The 25,232-nt window shown below is 42.5% G+C and overlaps 1 protein-coding gene across 3 annotated transcripts in view; it reads right to left on the bottom strand.

The window, feature by feature from the left end:
- Positions 1–24,537, bottom strand: part of golm2 (golgi membrane protein 2) — an 82,827-nt gene extending 58,290 nt beyond the window's left edge. The window contains exons 1-2 of one of the 3 annotated variants that reach the window (XM_085968389.1): positions 23,993–24,536; positions 4,683–4,853 (exon numbers count right to left, since the gene is read on the bottom strand). In XM_085968389.1, the coding sequence (XP_085824515.1) occupies positions 4,683–4,853; positions 23,993–24,145 (324 nt within the window). In that variant the 5' untranslated portion in view covers positions 24,146–24,536. Of the gene's footprint in view, positions 1–4,682; positions 4,854–23,992 lie in introns of all 3 variants that reach the window. The other 2 variants (XM_085968390.1, XM_085968391.1) reach the window with 2 other exon arrangements.
- Positions 24,538–25,232: the final 695 nt, after the last annotated feature.

Genomic DNA, 25,232 nt, shown 5'->3' with positions numbered 1-25,232 from the left:
AATAGTGCATTCAGCCAAACTGGTTGCAAGTTGAACATATTTCAGTGGGGAGAAGGGGGAAAACAGCCACTGTTTTAGTCAGAATTCTATTTCAGTCAGTCACCTTGACAAATGGCAAAACTATCAGTGCCTTGTTTACAGAATTGAATATTGTTATATTCAGTCAGCTCCGTGTGAAAGGAACAGCTTTTTGAAAGCTCATAGAAACATAGAAGATAGGAGCAGGAGTCGGCCATTCGGCCCCTCGAGCCTGCTCCGCCATTCAATGCGATCATGGCTGATCATCCAAATTCAGTACCCGGTCCCTGCTTTCTCCCCATACCCCTTGATCCCTTTAGCCTCGAGAAATATATCCAACTCCTTCTTGAATATATTTAATGAATTGGCCTCTACTGCCTTCTGTGGTAGAGAATTCCACAGGTTCACCACTCTCTGGGTGACGAAATTCCTCCTCATCTCAGTCCTAAATGGCTTACCCCTTATCATTAGACTGTGACCCCTGGTTCTGGACTCCCCCGCCATCGGGAACATCCTTCCTGCATCTAGTCTGTCTAGTCCTGTTAGAATTTTATAAGTTTCGATGAGATCCCCTCTCATTCTTCTAAACTCATCAAATTCAACTGCAGTAGAACTTGAATTAAGTTATCAGAACGACAACAAAGCAAACTGATTATCTGCGAGGACTTGGAAGGACTGCAGTGACTCCATTTCCCCTGCCCCAGGATTCTAATTTTCTAATACTCTTGGACTGCACCATTAAACCACAACATCTCACATCTAGATTTCCTCTGCACTACATTCTGCAACATTTAGCACAGTTTACAGCATTTCATTTCAGCACTAATGAACCAGTAGAAGTGCGGTCAGCTGTAATTTAAGACGTGCAGTTTAATTCAATCATGGTGCTAGCAATTAAAATCTACTCAAATGTGTCAATCACACCTTAAAGAGCAGTTTTTGGCTTTATTCCAGGAATTTTCCCCCTCCTACATGCACTGACTCTTGCTAGGATACAGCTCAATGAGTGCGGACATCTCACCCAAGTGGCCAGTTGCTATGAATAAGGCAGTATCTGTGGAGAGAGAAACGAAAGGTCATCAACCTGAAACGTTAACTCGGTTTCTCTCTCCACGGATGCTGCCTGATCTGCTGAGTATTTCCAGCATTTTCTGTTTTTATTTGATTTCCACGAATAATGCTGGGGGAGTTGACCATTTAAGTCATCATAGCCGAGCTGGATCCTGTTCTCACTCAACATCGACACCGAAGTACTGAATAGAGCAGCAGCAGAAAGCTGGTTACATTTTCTGCTCCTAGACCAGAGGTTCCGAGACTAATCCACCAACCCCAACGGCTGTTCCGGCTGAGATGGTGCTAACTCAAGACAGATCAGGAATTGAACCTTGTTTGTATGGTTTAATACAACACTGGGCACTGGATTTCCCAACTAGCTCATTGCAAGAGCTTTACTGCTCATTCTAAAGGTTTGCCTTGTTGAGCATTTTGAAGAACAGTCATCAAGTAGGTTTCAGTATTTAAATAAGCTGTGATTTAAGTTGAGCAATATCAAGCACAGCGCAGTAACAGTGCATTATAAATCAAAGACAGCTTTGACTGAAGGAATAATATTCAGGGCAAAAGTCTTTCAATCAAAGAGGTATTGTCAGTGATGCACAACCATCATTTTAAAGAATATACAGTGACAAGATTATTAAAACATTTGATCAAAACCAGCTCTGATCTATCCTCCATCAGCTCAGAGCACTTGTTCATTGTTATCCTCAATTCTGCCTAGTGCCACCCAAGTTATAAGAAACAAGTTTTTAAATCCCAAGCTCCTGGTTATTTGCTTTCTTTTGCTTCTCTAACATAAGGGCTGGGCTACCACCTGCTGATTTATATTAGACAAGGAAAGATCCGAGCTCACATCAGCACGTGCCTCGACTCCACAGAATTTGGATAAAGGACAGATGTAGGGTGAACGTCAGAGGCAGCAGTGTAAAAGGTTAGCTCTCAGATTGAAACTGGATGTAAATCTGTCCCTATATTTTTTGGTAAAGTGTTTTTTATTCCATAACCTGCAGTGCTACTAGCAGCAGGCTTTCAAATCAAACTGTTGCCTCTGGCTTGTTAGACTAATGCAAACACCACTTTATATATACAGCCATGTCCTTTTTTGTAAGTAAGTGTGTTTTTCCAATCAAAAATGGAGATTACCTTGGTCAGGGAAGGTACTCAAGAATAACAGAAGTTAGAGTCGCAGGCTTTCTAGAGAGATCGAGTAGACTAGGCCTATACTCCTGAGAGTTTAGAAGAATGAGAGGTGATCTCATTGAAACATAAAATTCTTAAGGGGCTTGACAGGGCTAATGCTGAGAAAATGTTTCCCCGACTGGGGAGTCTAGAACGAGGGGTCACAGTCTCAGAATAAAGGGTCGGCCATTTAGGACTGAGATAAGGAGAAATTCCTTCATTCAGAGAGTTGTGAATCTTTGGAATTAGTCAGAGTGTATTCAAGACAGAGGTCGATAAATTTTGGGGAACTAAGGGAATTAAGGGATATGGGGATAGTGCAGGAAGGTGAAGATGAGGTAGATGATCAGCCATGATCTTGTTGAATGGCGGAGCAGGCTCGAAAGGCCAAATGGCTCCCATTTCTTATGTTCTTAATAAAAACAGGAAATTCTGGAAATACACAGCTGACTTTTAAGTAGGGCCCTGGTGAAGAGTCACATCCAAAACATTAAGCAGTCTTCTCTTGCACAAGGCCACACATCTGCGGTACATTTCCAGCATTCCCCGATTTTATTTCAGATTTCCAGGACTGGATTGATCTTTAAATCTTCAGAGTAGCAAAAACAAACGAAAATCAAAAAATCCTTCAGTACTTAAAAGGGTCAAAATGGCTGACTGTTAAATCCCATCGCTGATTCGCCCAAGTATTACGCTCACTTATAATTGACATCTATTAGGCTGTCGCTGCTTTTTCCAGAATGTAATGTTGAGACACCCTCAAGTAGTGGCATAATTTTTTTTTATACCATACTCCAGTTACAAACCCCCTCAAACATCACAATCCTCATTAAAATGTGTATTTTATCCCTAAAAAGGTTAACTTGTGTATACTCTTCCACCCACTCAAACATCTTAAACTACTTCATAAAAATCATGCATGCCATGCAACCATATAGAGTCAGAGTTTTACAGCACAGAAAGAGGCCCTTCGGCCCATCGTGTCTGCGCCGCCCACCCATCCCATATTTTGAATATTAAAAAAGTTTTTGGACGTAGACTTCTAAGATTTGTGATCTGCTTCTTGAACTCAACAGCTCCTCCCGACTGGAAATGATTCGTGATTTAAGAGGCAACCTTCTATCCAACAGTGACGTCCTTAATCTGACAACTGCGACTGCATAATTCTAACAAAAATTTATAACAAAACTGACCAATCATAGGCTGTTATTTGGGAAACAGCCGATCTAAAAACTCAAGTGAACACATTTTTTTTTGACATTAAGGATAAATTTCTAAAATTGCACCAACCTGAACAGAACTTAATCTGAACCCCACCTCAATTTATCAAAATGGTCAACAAGAACAAATGTAGAGCTTATTCTCTATAGAGTTTGTCAGACAAGGGGTTTCTTAAATGGAGATTCCTGGAGGGGCAATGTATTTTAAGAGTGTTTTTCATTTTAGGGTATGCAATTCTCTAGCTTCTCTTACTGAAGACTTCGACTCCTTGCTAGGGTATGGTTAATGGTCACTGGGCAGTCTCACCAAGCAACAATTATTTGTGCGCAAGCCTCGACACAGAATACTGGCAGACTCTTTGAACCTGGGAGTACAATTCAAGACATTTTTGTTATTCCAAGCATATGTTTCGTTTTGATCCTGATTAGCTTTGCTAGTGGAGAAGAACATTTGCTAGTGGCCACAGCACTACCAGCAAAAAGGTTAAATTACAGCCCTGGCAACCCTGAATTATGTATGACATTAATTTGATAGCTGGAAAGGAAATTCAGTGCTGAAGAAGTTAAATCAAATCAATTTATTTCACACTCTGCACAGCTTAGAAATTGCATTTTGAAATAGTTTAAAACTAGTCAGCTTGCATTTTTACTTGCTCTGAATTACTAAGTGACAAATGCATCACAAAATTCATTTCACTGTAGCCTGTGATCCTGATCTATTATTAAAGCAGGCTCATCACTTCCCAATCTTCAGAAACAGAACACATTGTAAGGCTATGTTGCACCTGGATTCTTCATTTACTGATTGCATTCCTTAGCAATTTAAAACTTCGTAGCAAGAGATGGCTCTATGTAAAAATTTAATTAAAAATGCAACAGGGAAGCTTGTTCAATTTTCTGTTCTCCACGGAACATTTAGCTTCGTTACAAGAAACATCACTATTTTCATCCTTCTAGAACAAGCAATGTGGTTATTAAAATAGTAGATATTAACCAGTTCCCAAAAATAAAATCAATATTGCAGGAAAACAAGTGACAAATTAAAAAACATTTGCATAAAAGACCATGAATAAATTAAATGCAAAAGGTGTAATCTTTTAACAGATGCTAAATATCGGAATACTGCACGGCTTTGTCAACTGCTAGTCTTGGTGTGCGCATTGTGACCAGAACATAATGTCACTTCTAATATGAACATGTTCCTCTTACCTTCTCCTCAAAGCATTTCTTCATCAAATTCTCTTTATTTTGGAGCTGGTTACCCAGATTATGACATTCATCCTCTTTTTCATCAAGCTGCCTCCTGTGAGTATCCACTTGTCCCATGAGCTCAGAGTTCCTCTTCTCTAGACGACTTTTAGCAGTATCTGTCTTCTTCACCTAGTGGAGTAGACAAATGGAATTTGCTGCACAAAGTGAGGGCTGGAAAATTTGATTGGGAACCATGGGATACAGAATTGAAGAAATGAGTTATAAATTAAGATTCCCAGTTATCTTCATGCGGAAATGGTACAATATTATACCATGGGAAGAAGGGGTGGGGAGAGGGCGAGGAGCTTGGCAGGAGAGGGGGGGGGGGGGGGGGGAAAGAGAGGTGGATTTGGCTTTGGGTAATGTCCTCTTTGGTTGAGTAGACTATCCAGCGTCTGGGCTCACAAAGGAAGAATGCCACTTGGATGTGGCATTGGAGGGTTGCTTTTAAGTGTGAAATCATACACAAGAGCAAGTATCTTCAGGAGAGGAGGTAGAGGAAAAAAAAAGTGGAAATCTGTGTTCCACAGTCCCCCATTACATATTCTGCTTATTCAAATTTTTATGCAATAATGTGGAAATCAAGTAAATTTAATGGGACATTAAATTCATGTGTTCTTTGATACACTTTAGTTAGCTTTGATTGGTTGTTATTAAGTAGATATACCCTTTGTACCATGCATGTGGTAAACTTTGCATCATATTTACATTCCATAATTTGGATATTGACACCCGTAGTTCTCAAACTACATGAAGACCCCCTAGAATACTGACACACTCAAGGACAGTGTCCTAGTTTCCAAACAATGGCAACAGCTACCTATAGGTAAATGATGCAATCAATACAGAATTCTTTTTGTTGGCATACAGCAACAGAAATAGATATGCATGTTAAAAAATCTAAAATATACAAGTCTAATGACCATGTAGGTCTCTATTTCCCTGGGAGACTCTCCAAGGCCTGAGTTTTCAAACCTGGGTCCATCAGGTGATCCCAGGGGGGTTAAAAGGTCAAATTTCCATATTTACATTTCTGTATTTTTTGACCTACAAAGCATGTTATTACTTATAGAATTAAATCCTGTTCCTGAAAAAAATTTCTACAATCCTACCATTGTTTGCTTTTGGGTAACTGACGCCGTCTTTCAGAAACAAGGATTGGCGGGGGGGGGGGGCATTCAAGATTGCGTCAATATTTGCAGCGGGTTCCCCCACACACAGAAACTTTGAAAACCTGTCCGAGGGTCTGTGGAGGATTGTTTGAAAACCTTAAATTTACACAAACTCTACTTAAATAAAACAGTTGGCTTCAGGATTGAAGTGCTTTTTTTTTAAAATATAAAAAGTTTCAAAGTAACTTGATGTTGTAGAACATCCAGTCCCAAACTATACAGATGACATGCTTGCCAAACTTGTAAGAATAGTTCCAATTTAATAATTAATTTTGCTCCCACAGACACCATTTCGTGTCTCCTTTCTCAGCCACACATTCTGATACAGGTTGAAGATGTGGTAGTATTGGTCAAGGAGAATGTTACAGTGCTGGAGAGAGAGGATGTCCTGGAGTTGTCAAGGACAGAAACTATATGGCTAGAGTTAAGAAATAATAGAGGTGCCATTACACTACTAGGTGTATTCTATTGGCCAACTAGAGGGGAAAATATGGAGGAGCAAATTTGCAGAGAAATTAGAGATGCAGCAACTATAGAGTAGTGATAATGGGGGACTTCAACTATCCGAATATATGTAGACTGGGATAGTAATAGTGTAAAGGGCAGAGGGGGAAGAATTTCTGAAGTGTGTTCAGGAGAACTTTCTTGATCAGTATGTTTCCAGCCCAACGAGGAAGGAGGTATTACTGGATCTAGTTCTAGGGAATGAGGTAGATCAAGTGGAGCAAGTGTCAGTAGGGGAACATTTAGGGCACAGTGATCATAGTATCATACGTTTAGATTAGCTATGGAAAAGGACAGGGAGCAATCTAGAGTAAAAATACTTAGAGGAAGACCAACTTCAGTGGGATGAGAACGGATCTGGCCCAGGTAAACTGGAATCAAAGATTGGCAGGCAAAACTGTAATGCAACAATGGGCTGCCTTTAAAGAGGAAATACTTAAATACTTTGGGTAGAGTCGAGGTATATTCCCACTCCCGGGGGGGGGGGGCAACTAAAGTCAGAGCTCCCTGGATGATGAAGCAGAAAAAGAGCACGTATGACAGATGTCAGGTCGAGAATACATCTGAGAATCAGGCTAAATATAGAAAGTTCAGAGGAGACCTGAAAAAGAAAAAAAAGAGGGGCAAAGAGAGGGTATGAGAATAGAATGGCAGCTAACATAAAAAGTAATCCAAAAGTCTTCTATAGGCATATAAATAGTAAACAGGAAGAGGAGGGGTGAGACAGATTAGGGACCAAAAAGGAGACCTACATATGGAGGCAGAGGGTATGGTCGAGGTGCTAAATGAGTACTTTGCATCTATCTTCACCAAGGAAGAAGGTGCAGCCATAGACAGTGAAGGAGGAGGTAGAGGAGATACTGGATGGGATAAAAATTGATAGAGGAGGTACTAGAAAGGCTGGCTGTACTTAAAGTAGATAAGTCACCAGGACCGGATGGGATGCATCCTAGGATGCTGAGGGAAGTGAAGAAAGAAATTGCAGAGGTACTGGCCATAATCTTCCAATCCTCCATAGATACGGGGCTGGTGCCAGAGGACTGGAGAACTGCAAATGTTACACCCTTGTTCAAAAAAGGGAGTAAAGATAAACCCAGCAACTACAGGCCAGTCAATTTAACCTCGGTAGTGGGGAAGCTATTAGAAACAATAATCAGGGACAAAATTGTCAGTCACTTGGACGAGTGTGGATTAATTAAGGAAAGGCAGCATGGATTTGTTAAAGGCAAATTACGTTTAACCAACTTGATAAGAGTTTTTTGATGAGGTAACAGAGGGTTGATGAGGGCAATGTGGTTGACGTAGTGTACATGGATTTCCAAAAGGCGTTCGACAAAGTGCCACATAATAGGCTTGCCAGCAAAGTTGAAGCCCATGGAATAAAAGGGACAGTGGCAGCATGGATACGAAATTGGCTAAGTGACAGGAAACAGAGTAGTGGTGTACAGTTGTTTTTCGGACTGGAGGAAGGTATACAGTGGTGTTCCCCAGGGGTCGGTTCTAGGATCACGGCTTTTCTTGATATATATTAATGACTTGGATGTGGGTGTACAGGGCACAATTTCAAAATCTGCAGATGACACAAAAGTATAGTGGACAGTGAGGAGAATAGTGATAGACTTCAAGAGGACATAGATAGGCTGGTGGAATGGGCGGTCACGTGGTAGATGAAACTTAACGCAGAAAACAGCAAAGCGATCATTCTTTCTACCAAAATGCGAGAGGAAATATAAACTAAAGGATACAATCCTAAAGGGGGTGCATGAACAGAGAGACCTGCTGAAGTGCTCACAGAGAGCTGGCACAGGCTCGATGGGCCGAATGGCCTTCTTCCATGATGTAAGCATTCTATGATCTCATGTATTCTGGCATTGCCCAGAAATTAAGCCTTTCAGGCCACCTGAATCGTGACCTGTATGTACCTAAGCAAGGAAAGGTCAAACGTGGTTGAGTACACTCAGTTAGTACAAGATCTTCCAGCTTAAGCACTTCTGGATTGGCACCAAGTCCAGTCCAAAGTGCCAAATGCTAGTTAAGTCAACACAGCTACTCTCTGCCCCACCTGTAACTACGTAATAAGAGCAGGTCTGTCTGTGAAAGATGATCCAATATGGCAAGTCTCCATGGAGGGCAAAATTAATTATTGAATTGAAGCTTTAAGTTACACAGGTGAAACTATATATACACACTTTCAGTGTAAAGTATTGTTCCCCAGGCGTTCCTTCTCCTTAATATGAATGGACTCGACAGGCCAAATGGCCGCCTTCCGTGCTGTAACTATTCTATTCTGATTCTATGAATGAATTCACAAGTCAGTGAATGGAGGCTTCCACTGTTTCTACTGCACAACCCACACAATCACAAAATGAAACAATACTGCTCAGTAAACATGAAAATCAGCACTCATTACGAGTGATAATCACACGTGTTCAAAGTATGACTCTGATGTACGCTATTCCTCTCCATCACAAAGACCGCCTATTTCCACATCTGCTTATCTCCTGCTGCTGAAATCCTTATATAGGCCTTTGTCATCCAAAATGGGCCCAAACACAGTGCCTCATGGAACACAACTCACGTTTCCAGTCCGAGAAACTTCCTTTACCTTTTGTTTTCCGACCTTCAAACTTTCTACCCACATGGCCACGTTCCCTTTAAATCACCTGTGCCATTAGCTTTGCTGTAAGTCTCGTACATGATACCTTAAATGTTTTTCGAAAATCCATATAAACCATATCCACTGCATTATCTTTTTTTCCTAAGAATTCTATAAAAGTGGTCAAGCATGATCAGCAGAAAGAACTTGCAAATGTTTTTTTTAAACACATTCCCTTGCTCCATATTGGAGATGCCAAAAACTATTCCTAACATTTTACTGAGTTGAAGTTACAGCACCGCCACAACAGATCGATGAGTTTCTAACATCATAAAATGTTTCATTATATTTATTTAGTGTAATGCTACATTCAACAGCAGTAAAGGGATAATTATAAAAAACATTTTTTTTTTTTTTAAACCGTGCAAGACCTCAGGCTTTTCAGTATCTCAGCACAGGAGTATTTTTTTTTTTTTTTTAATTACTTGTACAGCAGAATCTCAACTATCTGCACTACAATTATCCACAAAAATTTCAGTGGGTGTCAGGGCTTAGCTTTGTATAAATCCACTAAAAATGAAATTGTGTTTTAAATCAATTTTTCCAGACATCAACTGCGGAGCCAGCAGGAAAAGTCACCATTATCCAGATGTTCAATAACTGAAAGAACCTCCTATCTATGCAGTTCTGATATTTAGCTCTGTCAGTGGACCAGTAGGGGCCCTGGGCTCCGGGTCCAGGAGCCCAGTTTAAAATAAAAAAGCTGGGTGCTACCATTCTTTACCCCCCCCACCACCACCACCTTAATTTTAAAATGTTGGGCTCGGCCATCCTGACTCGAGTCAGAATCTTAACAGGAAAGGAATCTTAACAGGAAAGGGAAACTAAGAAGAATTGCGCTGACCCATAAAATAACATGCTGCATATTCTGTATTGGCCGCCTCCCCGATACTGATGGTAAAAAAAAAAAAAATTAAACTCACCCATCAAAAGCTACAGTTGCAATAGAGCATTATATAATATCTGAAAATATTGATGTCAATACAATATTTTGAGGATAATCACAGCTAGAATTTAAATAAAATTATAGGGTTACGGAAAAGATATGTTAAAGACACGTTACTTCTAATTTTTTGTCACTTCACTCTTTATGATCACTCTGCACGACACAGCCAAGAGAATGAGCTAAAGCCTACATGCTCACATTCTCAACACTGCTCCAGAGCTGGCTGCACAAGAACAGCATTTCCATTTTCTGGAAACTGTTCGATCATTTACAAAATTGGCAAAGATGCTGAATATTGTTAACATAGTAGAGTGCCACGTGGCAGCAGTACTGTAATTAGCTATACAGGAAACTCTCGTTTAAACGGCACCTAAATATCCGGAATTCTCTCTTAACCGGCAAAATTCTCACTCCGAAAACACCTCAATAACCGGCAATGTTGCCGAGTCCGAGTCTCCCGCGGTGGCCGAGTCAGTCAGTGGGGGTAGTTCTCCAAACTGCCACTATTCTGCTTCTTGGCGCTGTCGGAAGTCCGAACACCTCAATAACAGGAGTCTGACTCTCCCACGCTGCCGATAGTCTCTTCTGATCCGCCATTTTACAGGGGTACTGTGTGTCTCCCACGCTGCTGGTAGTCATTGCATTGCATTACCCTCAACTGGCAGTACTGTACTTAATCAAGCATCTTCCACCATCCATTTAACACATTCTGCAGGTGAGTACCCAATTACTGTATACTGCACATTTCTTGATTTTTTAATTTTTCTTTGTTAAAAATAGCCTCAGCAGATAACCTTCTCCGTCATCCGGAATTTTTGATCAACCGGCAACACGCCGGTCCCGTCAGTGCCGGATACCAAAGAGTTTCCTGAACTTTGTCCAGATTGATAGAATCTCAAAATTCCACTGAAATTTAGGGCACAGAATGAAGCCATTCAGTCCATCGTGTCTGGGCTGGCTAATTGCAACAGAAATCTAAAACAATCTCCTCCCTCCCTCCCTCTCCTCAGCTTTGTACCTTCATCTGCTTCAAAAGGGATTTCAAACTATAATCTAATCGTAGTTCAGAAACCGTCATAAGCCACTCAAACTGATCATGCAAATTGCAAGAGAAAGCTTATGATTACTGCCTCACAATCATCCACATGGATCCACTAATTTTCTATATAATGTTTGAAATTTCCCTTCTTCCCAACTCAAAAGGATTTTTTTTTTTTGTTTTGTTTTTTTAAATCCCTCCAATCGCCATCTTGAGTTTAAAAATGTTTTGAATGTGAAAAGCACCCCCTTATTATACTGACATACAATTTAATTTAATTTCCATTTTCCACACTCGTGTTCAACTACAAAACAATGCGCAGAATTTCAATGAATGAAAAAACCCTTTTGATTTTCTCCCTAATCCAGATTTGTTTTGAACGGAGATGTGAAGAGTCAAATATTGGAACACCATCTAAAATCCACACTAAGTCTCGTTTTATGCACTGTGGCAGGGACTCTTGGACACATACTTTTATATTACAAAGTAACACCACCAATAGGTTGCTAGGAGCAAATCAGAATGCCAAACCAAACTTGTAAGATAGCCACTACCAAACACAGGAACTTTAAAAAAAAACTTTACCTCCATCCATCCTTACTCTCTCAGCTCACAGCCACCAAACATCCTTCTCAGTCGATGAGTTCTTCCTACATTTCCTATATTCACTCTTCAGCTGCCTTACTATTCCATTTCTTCTGTATCTCCACTTTTGATTTTAACACTTTGTTGCCATCATGAATTGTTCTCAATTTTCATCCCTTAACCACTACTGAGCACCATCTGCACTACTGATGTCACAGCAACCCCACTGCATTCTCTCAGCAACTCATCCATCCACCACTGTGAATCAACTTACTCCTCAAAAACTTCCAAAACAACATTTTCATAATTAAGGAAAACTACTATATGCGCTTCACAAAATCAAACCACAAGAAACTCCCGATGCTAGAAACACTCATGGACATGGCGCAATAAAAATGTGACTTAGCTGCTTTTTTATTACACAGTTGGAGCGTCACTATTGTTGCATCACATGTAAATTTTATTTAGTAACCACAAAATTATTTGTTTATAAAGACTAGATCCTCCAGGGCACTGCACACCATCGTGTAGAGGACATCGCTTTAGAAGGGCTGTTTATCATGCAACACACAATGCATTATTCTGTTGCTAAAGTGCAGGTGTCCCTTTAACACTACAAGGTATAAATGTTCGCCACTGTAATCAATGACACGTTCATTTATCTTAGCAGATGCTCAGGTCAATTAGAAGTCAAACCTGATTTCTCGTTACAAAGTGTGACTTAGAATTCAATTCAATTTTATTTGTCATATATGCAGCAGACGCGTGTACTGCACAATGAAATGTTGATTTTTACGAGTCCTCCAAACATTGGAATAAATATGGCATAACAATGATAAAAATACTAATAGAAATACAGTAATAATAAATAAAACAGTAATAAATAATAATAAATTATACATTCATGAGTCTTATGGCCTGGGGGTAGAAGCTGTTTTGAAACCTGCTGGTACGAGACTGTATGCTTCGGTATCTCTTACAGGACGGGAGCAGGGCGAAGAGGTTGTGGCTGGGGCGGCTCGCGTCTTTAATGATTCTCATTTAATGAAGGGCAATTAAACAATTAAAGGCTACAGGCATTCTGATTCTGACCAATGTGGTATTTACTGCTGCTGGGGAAATTTTCTCGATAGACTGGAAATACAGTATTCAACTATGCAACACAAAATTTGCATATAGAGAAATGCAGCTCCCAAGTATGAGGAACAAACACGCAACACATGAACTTTCAAAAGGAAAAGAATGGCCCAGATTTTGCGCTCCCGGTGACAGCCTCCATAAGGCATGAAAAACCTGGAACTTACGATCGGTTAAGGTTCGCCTCGACAGATCTACTGCACCGAATCGAAATTCACTTTCGCTGGCGCAGAGTTGGGTTATTTTCCCAAATACTGCCCAGCAAATGCCCACGGAACCCTTATGCCTGGTAAAAGCAGCCTAGGGCCTGCTTTCACCAGCGGAAGGGTTAATATAAATCTTAAATTAAACATTTGAAAATAAAAATCATGCACAAATATTTAAAATTAGTTTGTAAATTTTGGTCCAGATTAAAATATTTAAAATTATTTTTCAACAAATTAAATTTTTATTGTATATGCTTTATTGAAGGGACCTAATTAAATTTGAAAATGGGAACATTTATTTTTATTCCAGTTGTATAAATTATTTAATTATTTGGGGATTCCATTCGTAAATGGAATCCCCATAAGCATATTAGGAATCTTCCTTTCTGATTGGAGGACCTGGCCCACGTGATCCCAGGAACGCTTCCGACCCGCCTGCGTCCCTGGGATCCCTGAGCCTTTATGCAGGCCTGTCGGCCCAGAACCCGAAGTCTCCGAAGCCCGGGAGCCTGAAGGTAGGTGGGGAATTTATTTTTATTTTTTTTAATATATAAATCGGGTCCAGAGGCCGACTCCGGCGTTACACCTCCGACTGCAAATTCTGGGCCATTATGACTCACTATGGCACCTGAATTTTTTAAAACTTGAAAGCACCAGACTAAATACAAGGGATTCTATACATTAACAAGACACCTGTCTAAACTTGCTAGTTAGTTTTTTTCTAGACCTCGCTTGAAGATGCCATGCTGCTCATCTCATCTGTACCAAATTTACAAGATACCAATTTCGGTAGTGTATCCGGTAATTCTACTCCCAACAGGATTAATATTACACACCATTTTTCCTTCTTTGTACTCATCAAGTAAGTCCATGCTGGCGAATGCAACACCTCCCACTTTAGACATTCAGTGTCAGCATCAAGCACCCCCAGCTTACATGGACTGGATCTGAATCCAAGTACTAGAGGTGAAAGGCCTGTCAATCCCACTGAAGTTCCCTACACAGTGATCCACTGGGGTTACACAATGCCTTTTGAACTGTTGGACCTAGTTTTGACTATAAGCCAGACTGACGGGATGAAAATCTTCACTATCCGTTTGCTACTAGAGTTCTACACGGAATGTGTTTGAAGAGTCTCATCCAGTATCTAGTGGGCACAGACCAACATCATATCACTGCCCAAAATTTGGCATTAAATTACCAATCTCATTTAGAGGGGCCACATGATGGCCCCTGCAGGAAGTAAACAAAACATCTCCATGGTGCTTTAAGGGGTATAATCCTCTGCAGTTGGAGTTGGGATACATTGCTGCAGCAGAGTAAAAGGAGCTTTGCTCTGTATCTAACCATGACTTGGGAACACTAACTGCAGACACTGGCTTCCTGAAATGGAAATTATTCTATTCCCCGGCACTAACATTCCTCACCTCTGATGGGTCTAAAATTCACAGCAACAATAACCGTGTACACAGAACGAACAAAGAATTTAACAGTGCAAAAGCAGTCCAGAAATAGTTTTAGGAACTGTACAACAAAAATAAAAATCTGTACCATCACTAGAGAGATCTCTGATTTAACATGGGAAGTAAAATTCTATCCACGAAATGCAACATAAATTTTTCCTCCTTGTTTTTGAAGGCTTCAGATCCAAAACAGATGTTGCCTTGTGACAGATTATGTGATATCTTAAGTGACGATCATTTGATCATTCATGAAAGTTTAACTTCAGAATGAGCGGAAAATATGGAGGTACAAAAGCTATCAAAACGTAGACAACCATAACATGTGACTTTAAAACAGCAGAAAACTACGTTTGACAATTTTCCATTGTACAGAGCAGCATTTCTGTCAGACAACACTATCAAGACGTAATACATTCAAGTGAAGAAAAACTTGGCTTGATAGATTTAGGCGAGAGGTTTTCAACTACACAAGCGGGGAAGTTACCCTTTGGAGATCAAAAACTTTGGGAATCCTCAAGTGTTCAAATTTGTGTCCACACTGAATACCTTGTAAAGAGCTTAAGCTGACAGTAAAGAAAATTCCTAATCGCATAAAGTCAGCGTCTGCTTTCAAGGTGCAGGCTGTGGCAGTGAAGGGGGGTAGAGGAAGTGAGTAGCTGGGCCAGAAGTTAACATGCAAAAGTTGATCGCCAAAATTGTTTGCTTCTGTAATATAGGTCAACGGTTTCAGAGGATCTGCACTCCTCAGGAAGTCTTGGTTTAATAAAGGCTAATTATTAATTAATTCCTGACCAGAAATAGTTGGGGAAGCAAAATTCATAATAGCTTTTAAAGAGGGAAGGGGATAAATATTTGACAGAAGCATTTTAAAGGCTACAGGGAGAGAGCAGGATTAGGTGGAGAACTCTTTCAATGAGCCAGCACAGGCAAGACAGGCCACCTTCTGTGCTATAAAATTCTATCCCAATAAGTTAGAAATTAAAACAAACAGAACCCCCTCAGGCCTAATCCACAGAATTTGCATCTTATGTGGATATCCCTGCCATGACCTCATTGTACTGACACTCAACATCTGCATTTCACAGCTGTATGGTTATGCTGTGCCTTTTTTGTAAAAAGCAATTAAATGCAAAAATATGAAGAGTTTGTGAAAGGATTGTATTTGAAACACCATTAAGGAAATTCTCTTTTCTAAAGTGGCACATTATGGTTGGAAGAATAAGGAGGTCACATACTCCTTGGAAAATTAGAGTGTCTAAATGGGGTGGGGAGCAAACAAATCTAGGGGTACACATTCACAAAATCATTAAACATAGCAACGCAAGTTAACTAGGCCATGAAAATGCAAACAAAGCAATGGGGCTCATTTTTGAGGAATAGAATTGGAAAACAGGGAAGTTATGTTAAACTTGTATTGAACCATGATTAGCCCACACCGGTCTCCATATTACAAAAAGGATACGGAGGCACAGGGGAAGGGGCAAAAAGAATTTATACGGGTGATACCAGAACTGGTGGGTTATATTCAATAGGCTGGGGTTTTTTTCTCTAGAAAAGGGAAGGTTGAGGGTAACCAGAGCGAGGTCTTTAAAATTATGAAGGAATTTGATAGGGTAGAAATAGAGAAGATGTTTCCACTTGGAGAGTCCAAAACTAGGGGCCATAAATATAAATAAGTCACTAATAAATCCAATAAAGAATTCAGGAGAAACTTCTTTACTCAGTGGTGAGAACGTGGAACTTGCTATGGAGTAGCTGAGACGAAAACTCCGATGCCTTTAAGGGGAAGCTAGACATGTACAGGAAGGAGAAAACAATAGAAACTAGCCACTGACTCCATCCCTCTCCCTAACATCTGTCTGAAGCTGAATCACACTGTTCGCAACTTTGGTGTCATATTTGATCCTGAAATGAGCTTCCGACCACATATTCACAGCATAACAAAGACCACCTACTTCCACCTCCATAACATCGCCTGTCTCCGCCCTTGCCTCAGCTGCTGAAACCCTCATCCATGCCTTTGTTACCTCTAGACTTGACTATTCCAATGCACTCCTGGCTGGCCTCCCACATTCCACCCTATGTAAACTTGAGGTCATCCAAAACTTGGCTACCTGTGTCCGAACTCACACCAAGTCTCATTCGCCCATCTCCCTTGTGCTTACTGACCTACATTGGTTCCTGGTTAAGCAACACCACTATTTCAAAAATTCTGATCCTTGTTTTCAAATCCCTACATGGCCTCACCCCTTCCTAGCTCTAATCTCTTTCAGGCCCCACCCTCCCCCAACCCCCGGAGATATCTGTGCTCCTCTAATTCTGCCCTCGAGCATCCTTATTATAGTCACTCAACCTCTGGTGGCCGTGCCTTCTGTTGCCTAGGCCCTAAGCTCTGGAATACCTGACCGAATCCTGTCTGCCTCACTACTTCTCTTTCCTCCTTTAAGACGCTCCTTAAAACCTACCTCTTTGACCAAGCTTTTGGTCACTTGCCCTAATTTCTCCTTATGTGGCTCGGTGTAAAAATTTTTGTCTTAAAATACTCCTGTGAAGCACCTTGGGACATTTTATTACGTTAAAGGCGCTATATAAATACAAGTTGTTGTTGTTGATATGCTGACAGGGTGAGACAAAGGAGGGTGGGAGAAGGCTCACATGGAGCACAAATACCAGCATTGACTTGTTGAGTCGAATGGCCTGTTTCTGCATAAAGGTCCTCCAGCATATCAGAACAAGAACATGATGATTAGGATGCTGCGCCTAGGCATCTGGCAATGTTGCTTAACCAGTTGATAGAAGGAACAACAGTTGTCCAGTGCGACTTGCCCTCCAATTGTTCAGGAGAGCTTAGACAAGTTGGTGGAATGAGCAGACTGGTGACATATGCAGAGAGGGAGTGGATGAAGCTTATGGAGGAATAAAGCAACTAGGGGTGCAAACACACAAGTCCCTCGAAAGTTGGCACGGGGCGAGTTAGCTACGGTAGATTGGGAAACTACATTAAAAGGTGCGACAGTAGACAAGCAATGGCTAGCATTTAAAGAATTAATACTGTACATACTTTACAACAAATATACATTCCTTTAAGGCTCAAAAATCCCACAGGAAAAGTGGTCCAACGGTGCCTAACAAGAGAAGTTAAAGATAGTATTAAATCAAAGGAAGAGGCTTACAATGTTGCCAAAAATAGTAAGCCTGAGGAATGGGAGGATTTTAGAATTCAGCAAAGGAGGACCAAGAAATTGATAAAGGGAAAATAGAATGAGAGTAAACTAGCAAGAGACATAAAAACAGACTGAAAAAGCTTCTATAGGTATGTAAAAATGAAAAGATTAGCAGAAGTAAATGTGGGTCCCTTACAGGCTGAGGGAGAATTTATAATGGGGAAGAAGGAAATGGCAGAGAAATTAAACAAATACTTTGTCTCGGTCTTCACGGAAGAAGACGCAAAAAACTTCCCAGAAATAGTGGAGAACCAAGGCTCTCGCGAGAATGAGGAACTGAAAGAAATTAGTAAAAAAAAAAGTACTGGAAAAATTAATGGGACTGAAAGCCGATAAATCTCCTGAACCTGATGGCCTACATCCTAGGGTTTTGAAAGAAGTGGCTATAGATATAGTGGATGCATTGGTTGTCATTTTCCAAAATTCCATAGATTCTGGAACGGTTCCCACAGATTGGAAGGTTGCAAATGTAACCCCACTATTTAAGAAAGGAGGGAGAGAGAAAACTGGGAACTACAGACCAGTTAGCCTCACATCAATAGTAGGGAAAATGCTAGAATCTATTAAGGGCATGGTAACAGGGCACTTAGAAAATAATAATAGGATTGGGCAGAGTCAACACAGATTTATGAAAGAGAAATCATGTTTGATGAATGTTATTTGATGTTGTAACTAGCAGACTAGATAAGGGGGAACCAGTGGATGTGGTGCATTTGGATTTTCAGAAGCATTCGATAAGGTGCCACACAAGAGGTCAAACAAAATTAGGGCTCATGGGATTGGGGGTAATATACTAGCATGGACTGAGGATTGGTTAACGGACAAAAAACAGAGAGTAGGAATAAACGGGTCATTTTCGGGTTGGCAGGCTGTAACTAGTGGGGTACTGCAAGAATCAGTGCTTGGGCCTCAGCTATTCACAATCTAGATCAATGATTTGGATGAGGGGACCAAATGCAATATAGCCAAGTTTGCTGATGATACAAAGCTGGGTGGGAATGTAAGTTGTGAGGAGGATGCAAAGAGGCTTCAAGGGGATATAGACAGGCTAAGTGAGTGGGCAAGAACATGGCAAATGGAATATAATCTGGAGAAATGTGAAGTTATCTACTTTGGTAGGAAAAATAGAAAAGCAGAGTATTTTTTAAATGGAGAGAGATTGGGAAATGTTGGTGTTCAGAGGGACCTGGGTGTCCTTGTACACGAATCACTGAAAGTTAACATGCAGGTACAGCAAGCAATTAGGAAAGCAAATGGTATGTTGGCCTTTATTAAAAGAGGATTTGAGTATAAGAGTAAAGACGTCTTACTGCAATTATATAGGGCCCTGGTGAGACCACACCTGGAGTATTGTGTACAGTTTTGGTCTCCTTACCTAATGAAGGATATACTTGCCATAGAGGGAGTGCAACAAAGGTTCACTAGACTGGTTCCTGGGATGGGGGGATTGCCCTATAAGAGATTGAGTAGGCTAGGACTAAATTCTCTAGAATTTAGAAGAATGAGGGGTGATCTCAATGGAACTTACAAAATTCTTACAGGGCTTGACAGGGTAGATGCAGGGAGGATGTTTCCCCTGGCTGGGGAGTCTAGAGCCAGGGGTCACAGTCACAGAATAAGGGGTCGGCCATTTAGGACTGAGATGAGGAGACATTTCTTCACTCAGAGGGTGGCTCTGTTGTTGAGTATATTAAAGACAGATATCAATAGATTTTTGAATATTAAGGGAATCAAGGGATATGGGCAGGAAAGTGGAGATGAGGTAGAAGATCAGCCATGATCTTATTGAATGGCGGAGCAGGCTCGAAGGGCCAAATGGCCTACTCCTGCGCCTATTTCTTATGTTGTTAAGTGTGAGTGCAGTTGGCTAAAGCCATGAAATAGGCTAACACTACATGGGTTTACAAATAGGTGCATAGAATACAAAAGAAAAGAAGTTCTGATAACTCTACAATACAAGTAGAGTTTTGGGCACCTCGTAATAGAAGACATTGAAGCCATAAAGAATGCATAATGTGCATTCACCAGACTAATACCAGGGAGAAACTATAGTTATAAATCAGACTTAAGATGCTGGGATGATTTTCATTGGAGCAGAGAATAAGGAGATTTTAAAAATCATGAAAACTTTTGAAAAGGAAAACAGGAAAGATAATTTCTGCTGATTATCAAGTGAGTGACGAGCAGTCATCAATTTAAAATCATCACTAAGAATTAGGAGAGAGTTATTAGAAAACAGAATGCTATTCCAGAGTAGTTGAATCAGAGAACCATTGCATCACTTAAGGAAAAACAAACATTTGGAGCAGAGGACGGTACAGGGCTCCGAGGAAAGAGGGCAGGGCAGTGGGATGTGTTTTGGATTGCTCTAGCAAGGAGCCAGCACAGACACAATGGGTTGAATGGCCTCCTTCTGTTCTATCAGCTTTCAAGTGAGTGAACGGTTCAGATTTATGACGCAGCTCATGCTACCAACGTTTGTTTCTTTCAAAACTCCATTACACATTCTGGAAGGGCAAGACACAGAACAATACTTGTTCTGAATTCCCATAAGAACCTACTCCAAGATATCAATACCTTCTTAGAATCATAGAAACTTGAGCTCAAAAGGAGGCCTCTCCCAGTACTGCTCTTGTCACAGTTGGTACGAGACCAAACCAGAGCCACTAGTCCTCTCTTCATTCCCGCCCTGCGGATTACTACTTGGTCTCGCATACAAACTGACTGTCCAGGCTTTTATTTGAAGAATGAACATTTGCATTAGCTCCTGGAGTGAGCGCAATATTGGCCATGGCAGCAGGTCTACAACCCATCCTCTGACGGGAAAAGTTCACCAAACTGGGACATCATGAAAAGGAAGACATTTTTTGTTTCTGCAGCTCTAATGCACTAAGTTGAGTGTCCCACCCCCATCATAAACAATCGTCTTGTGCTGCCACAATAGACTTATTTAGAATACACTTCCCCGGGTACCCCCACACATTATCCAGAGAGCGAGCTTCTCAGCCTTTACAAAGCCACTATCTAACTATGCGCCAATGCGTGAATAAAGATTAGGGTAACATGCCCATTGATTTTCCTTCTGACCCTGTGAGCAAGCATCAGGTCACTCCTTGGCATCCCTTCCTCTCAGGCAACAGTGGGAACTCAATGAGAGAAACATGGTGGGCAGCAACTTTGTGTGACATTGAGCCACTAGAATAAACCCTATTGTCATCATGTAGTATACATAAGACAGACTTGAACTGCTGATGCAATATTACACAATGCAGGATCTGAAATGCAGCGAGTTATTTGCCTTTATTTTATAACCTGTAACTAATGCTGGTATGACAATTAAGTGAAGTCATTGCAATCAGCAGCTGTGTTCATTAAAAAAAGTTAATGATTATAAAAAAAAGTACAAGAACTTTAATTTTGCAGTAGTACATTAGGAGAACATAATTCAGCTTGTGGAATCAGGAAGTACATAAATCACTTGACTTTTGGGCTTGTGAGCTACAGTTCCAGGACAATTGGTGAACTCGTTTTCACATCAATCCCTGGCCTACCCCAAAATAATATTGTCTTCACTTCTCTCATCCCAATTCTGCTGCAGCAAGCACTGGACAAGATGGGCAGGTAACTTGCTCCCACATACCATTTGCAATGCACTAAGAACAGATAACAAGCTAGTACAGTAGTGTGGTCGCTGATGACTGTTCTTCATTCACATGATCATTCTATTCCAATGGGCATCACCACCTTCTCGCTTGTAATTACAATGTGAGTTTCCAATTTCAAGTGCCAATTGTGTTATAAATTCTATTCAACTAAATGTGAATCTATGGCTCTATCATCATCTTCAGCCCCCACCTCAAGCTCCATGCCGTCGCTGCCAATTCCATACCCGACCCCAGCCACACTCAGGTGGAAGCAGGCCTGTCGCAAACTCGGCACTCTATCTGACCCCAAGCTGAGCTTCCAACCCCAGACCCCAAGCTGAGCTTCCAACTCCACACCACAAAGGCTGCCTCCGCCCACCTGCAGCTGAAACCCTCACCATGCCTTAGGGGGTCGTTCAGCCCAATTGCCTGCCTCTCTTCCGCGGCCATGTTCGCGCCCAGGTGGCCCTGGAGATGGAGCACGCGGTGTCCGCCGGCACACTTGAGGCCTTCCGAGACCGGTGGGCGCCGCGGGGACTGGAGTGCATCATCACCCCGGCCAATGTAATTTTAATTTGTAAAGTTTTATTAATTTACAGTTAAGTTGTTCTAACCAAAAGAGCACCATGCCTTTGTCACTTCCAGACTTGATTCGTCCACGGCTCCCCTGCCCAGCCTCCCATCCTCCATAAACTTCAGCTCATCCAAAACTCTGCTGCCCATCACACACCAGGTTACCTGAGCTCACTGTCTCCTGGTCCTCCAACCCCTCAAATTTAAAAATTCTTATTCTCATGTTCAAATCCCTTTATGTGCCTCCCTAACCAATATTCTCCAGTCCTACTAGAACTAAGTTTGTCCCACTCCCTATGCTCCACCATCGGCAGCTATGCCTTCGGCCGTCTAAGTCCGATGCTCTAGAATTCCAGCCCTAAACCTCCTCTCCGCCATCAAGACTTTCCTTAAAACCCACCGCTTTAACCAAGCTTTCAGTCACCCCTCCAAATAGCTCCTTCTTTGGCTCGGCGTCCATTTTTGTCCGATTACACCTCAGCAAAGCGACCTTGGGACATTTTTCTACATTAAAGCAGCTATATACATGCAAGTTGTTATTTTATCAGCACATGTAACAATCCCTACCTAGATCAACTCACCAAAACCGAGATGTTGTACCTGTACCTGCCCCTCCCTAACTGGATCTTTCTTCATGGTGTGAATTTTTGTGTCTTATAATACTCCTGTGAAGCGTCTTGGGACATTTTATTACGTTAAAGGCGCTATATAAATACAAGTTGCTGTTGTGTGTGACAAACCCAGGAACACCTACACCAGACCCTTATATAACCAACCTGCTTTCTTTGTTCATAATGCAAATTAAACTAATCTGCAGTTGTGTCCGTATATGTAGCAAACTCTACTATGTGGTGTTTTCATAAAACTAATTCACCAGTGATGCCAGATATTTCCCAATGAGATTATTTTCCCACATTCTACTACTCCCAAGATACAGGAGCAATTTATTTACACCACTTTGTACGGCACAAAACAAGGAAGCGACATGTTTAGGACATGCCTGGTGGGTCCTAATGGTGTTCAGTCCGGTACATTGCTATATACAGTAACCCTTATACAAGCCTGCTGCACCTTCAATACACACAAGTTGTTAGGTAGCCATGTTTATTTAGCATAATCAGTGGTTTCAGGGCTACCCGTGGAAAATATATACCCAGATCAAATCGACTAGTCCCATCTGAGTTGTGAACTTGCGGGGTATACAAGACAATCTACACCAACCCCCACTATTTAACTTCCATTGTAAACCTTATACTGTATAAGCTTTCCAAGTCCTTCAGTGTGCGTCGAGGGGAGAAAGACAAACCCCTCAGAGAAGTGCGCGTGCATGGGGGGGTGGGGGGGAGACAGCCCCTCAGGTGTGTGTTTGGGGGGGGGGGGGGGAGACGGGGAAAGAGACAGCCCCTCAGGTGTGTGTTTAGGGGGGGGGGGACAGAGCCCCAGGTGTGTGTTTTGGGGGGGGGGGCCAGAGCCCCAGGTGTGTGTTTAGGGGGGGGGGGGGGGGGGAGAAACAGAGCCCCAGGTGTGTGGTTAGGGGGGGGAGCCAGAGCCCCAGGTGTGTGTTTGGGGGGGGAACAGAGCCCCAGGTGTGTGTTTGGGGGGGGGGGGGGGGGGTGTAAACAGAGCCCCAGGTGTGTGTTTTTTTTGGGGGGGGGAAGAGACAGAGCCCCAGGTGTGTGTTTAGGGGGGGGGGGGGCAGAGCCCCAGGTGTGTGTTTAGGGGGGGACAGAGCCCCAGGTGTGTGTTTAGGGGGGGGGGGACAGAGCCCCAGGTGTGTGTTTGGGGGGGGGGGGGTACAGAGCCCCAGGTGTGTGTTTGGGGGGGGGGGGTACAGAGCCCCAGGTGTGTGTTTAGGGGGGGGGGGTTACAGAGCCCCAGGTGTGTGTTTAGGGGGGGGGGTAATATAGCCCCAGGTGTGTGTTTAAGGGGGGGGGGTACAGAGCCCCAGGTGTGTGTTTAGGGGGGGGTACAGAGCCCCAGGTGTGTGTTTAGGGGGGGGGGGGGTACAGAGCCCCAGGTGTGTGTTGGGGGGGGGGGGGGGGTACAGAGCCCCAGGTGTGTGTTTTTTTTTTTGGGGGGGGGGGGGGGAAACAGAGCCCCAGGTGTGCCGCCGCCCTACCTGGACCTGTATCTCGGCCACCTCCAGCTGCAGCCTGCTGCTCCTCGCCGCCATCACCCAGTAGTTGAAGCCCAGCACGCCCAGCAGCACCAGCAACCCGACCAGCAGAAAGGACGGCACTCGGCCCCCGCGCCGGCTGTTCCCGAACATCATCGACAGAGAGATGGGGAGAGAATCACCTCACAGCACACAAAATAATAAAGGAAAACCCACCCCCAGGGGGCCCGGGCCTAGTCCGGGTCACTATGGAAACCTGGCGTACTAAATTACCTCATCCCCCCCCCTTGAGGTAAAAGCGCGATTTTAACGGCGGCAGGCGAGCGGGAGGCCGGGCCCGGGCCGGCCGCTTTCTCCAACAATCGCCTCAGTTTCGCGCGCGCCCCCCACGGCAAAAACAAAATAAATAACTAAAATTTTTCCCCTATTCGCTCCCAACCGACCGATTACGGTTTATCGATTCAGATTTGCCCTGAATATTGTTGTTTTTGTTCCCCCTCTCTCGATAAGCGCTCAGCTCCAAACGACGGACGCCCGCCCGCTCCGCGGCCGCCAGCCCGCTTATATATAGAGCGAGAGAGGGCGCAGCCTAACCTGCTGTCAGGGCATTGTGACGTCCGATGGGGGGGCGTGGTGTTGGTGTTGCCAGCTCGACCAATCACTCCCCGCCCTCTCGCTTTCTGACTGGTCGCTCCCCACCCCCCCTCCATTGATATAAATCGTCAAGTGGGCGGGATCGACTGCGGCAGCAAGTTGGTGCGAGCGCGCAGAAGCCACGCGCACGCGCGAGTTTACGCATCGCTCTCAGCTGGCTGTGAGTGACAGACACCGGGCTCAGGTGCACATCCAGCCAAACCCTGTCTGCAAGAAAATTCGCGTATTCGGTGTTTCCACGGGTCTTGAGAAAGTGCATGGCTCCTTTTTCCCTGGAAAAGCTGAAGACGTGTATAAGGACTATGATATTACATGGTTAGATAATACCAAGTAAAAATGAGGAGTCATTAGATTTCCAATAGGATTGGTGTAAAATTGTTTTTTTTTTACTATGGGTGCCTGTACTGTTAATATTATTGATTTATCTGTAAAATTTACCATTGCATTTATACTGTTAACCCTAAAGCTGGCTTTAAGGCTTTGTTTTATTGCGGCTAATGAATGTAATGGATTTATTATGTAATTGATGAGTTGTAACAAGTACTATCATATTTAAATAAATATGTTTGACTTAAAAAAAAAACCTGTT

The sequence above is a fragment of the Somniosus microcephalus genome, chromosome 27, assembly GCF_052327205.1.
Source record: "Somniosus microcephalus isolate GS21.2 chromosome 27, FLI_Smic_1.0, whole genome shotgun sequence".
Lineage (NCBI taxonomy): Eukaryota > Metazoa > Chordata > Chondrichthyes > Squaliformes > Somniosidae > Somniosus > Somniosus microcephalus.
This window is presented reverse-complemented; position numbering and strand designations above follow the sequence as displayed.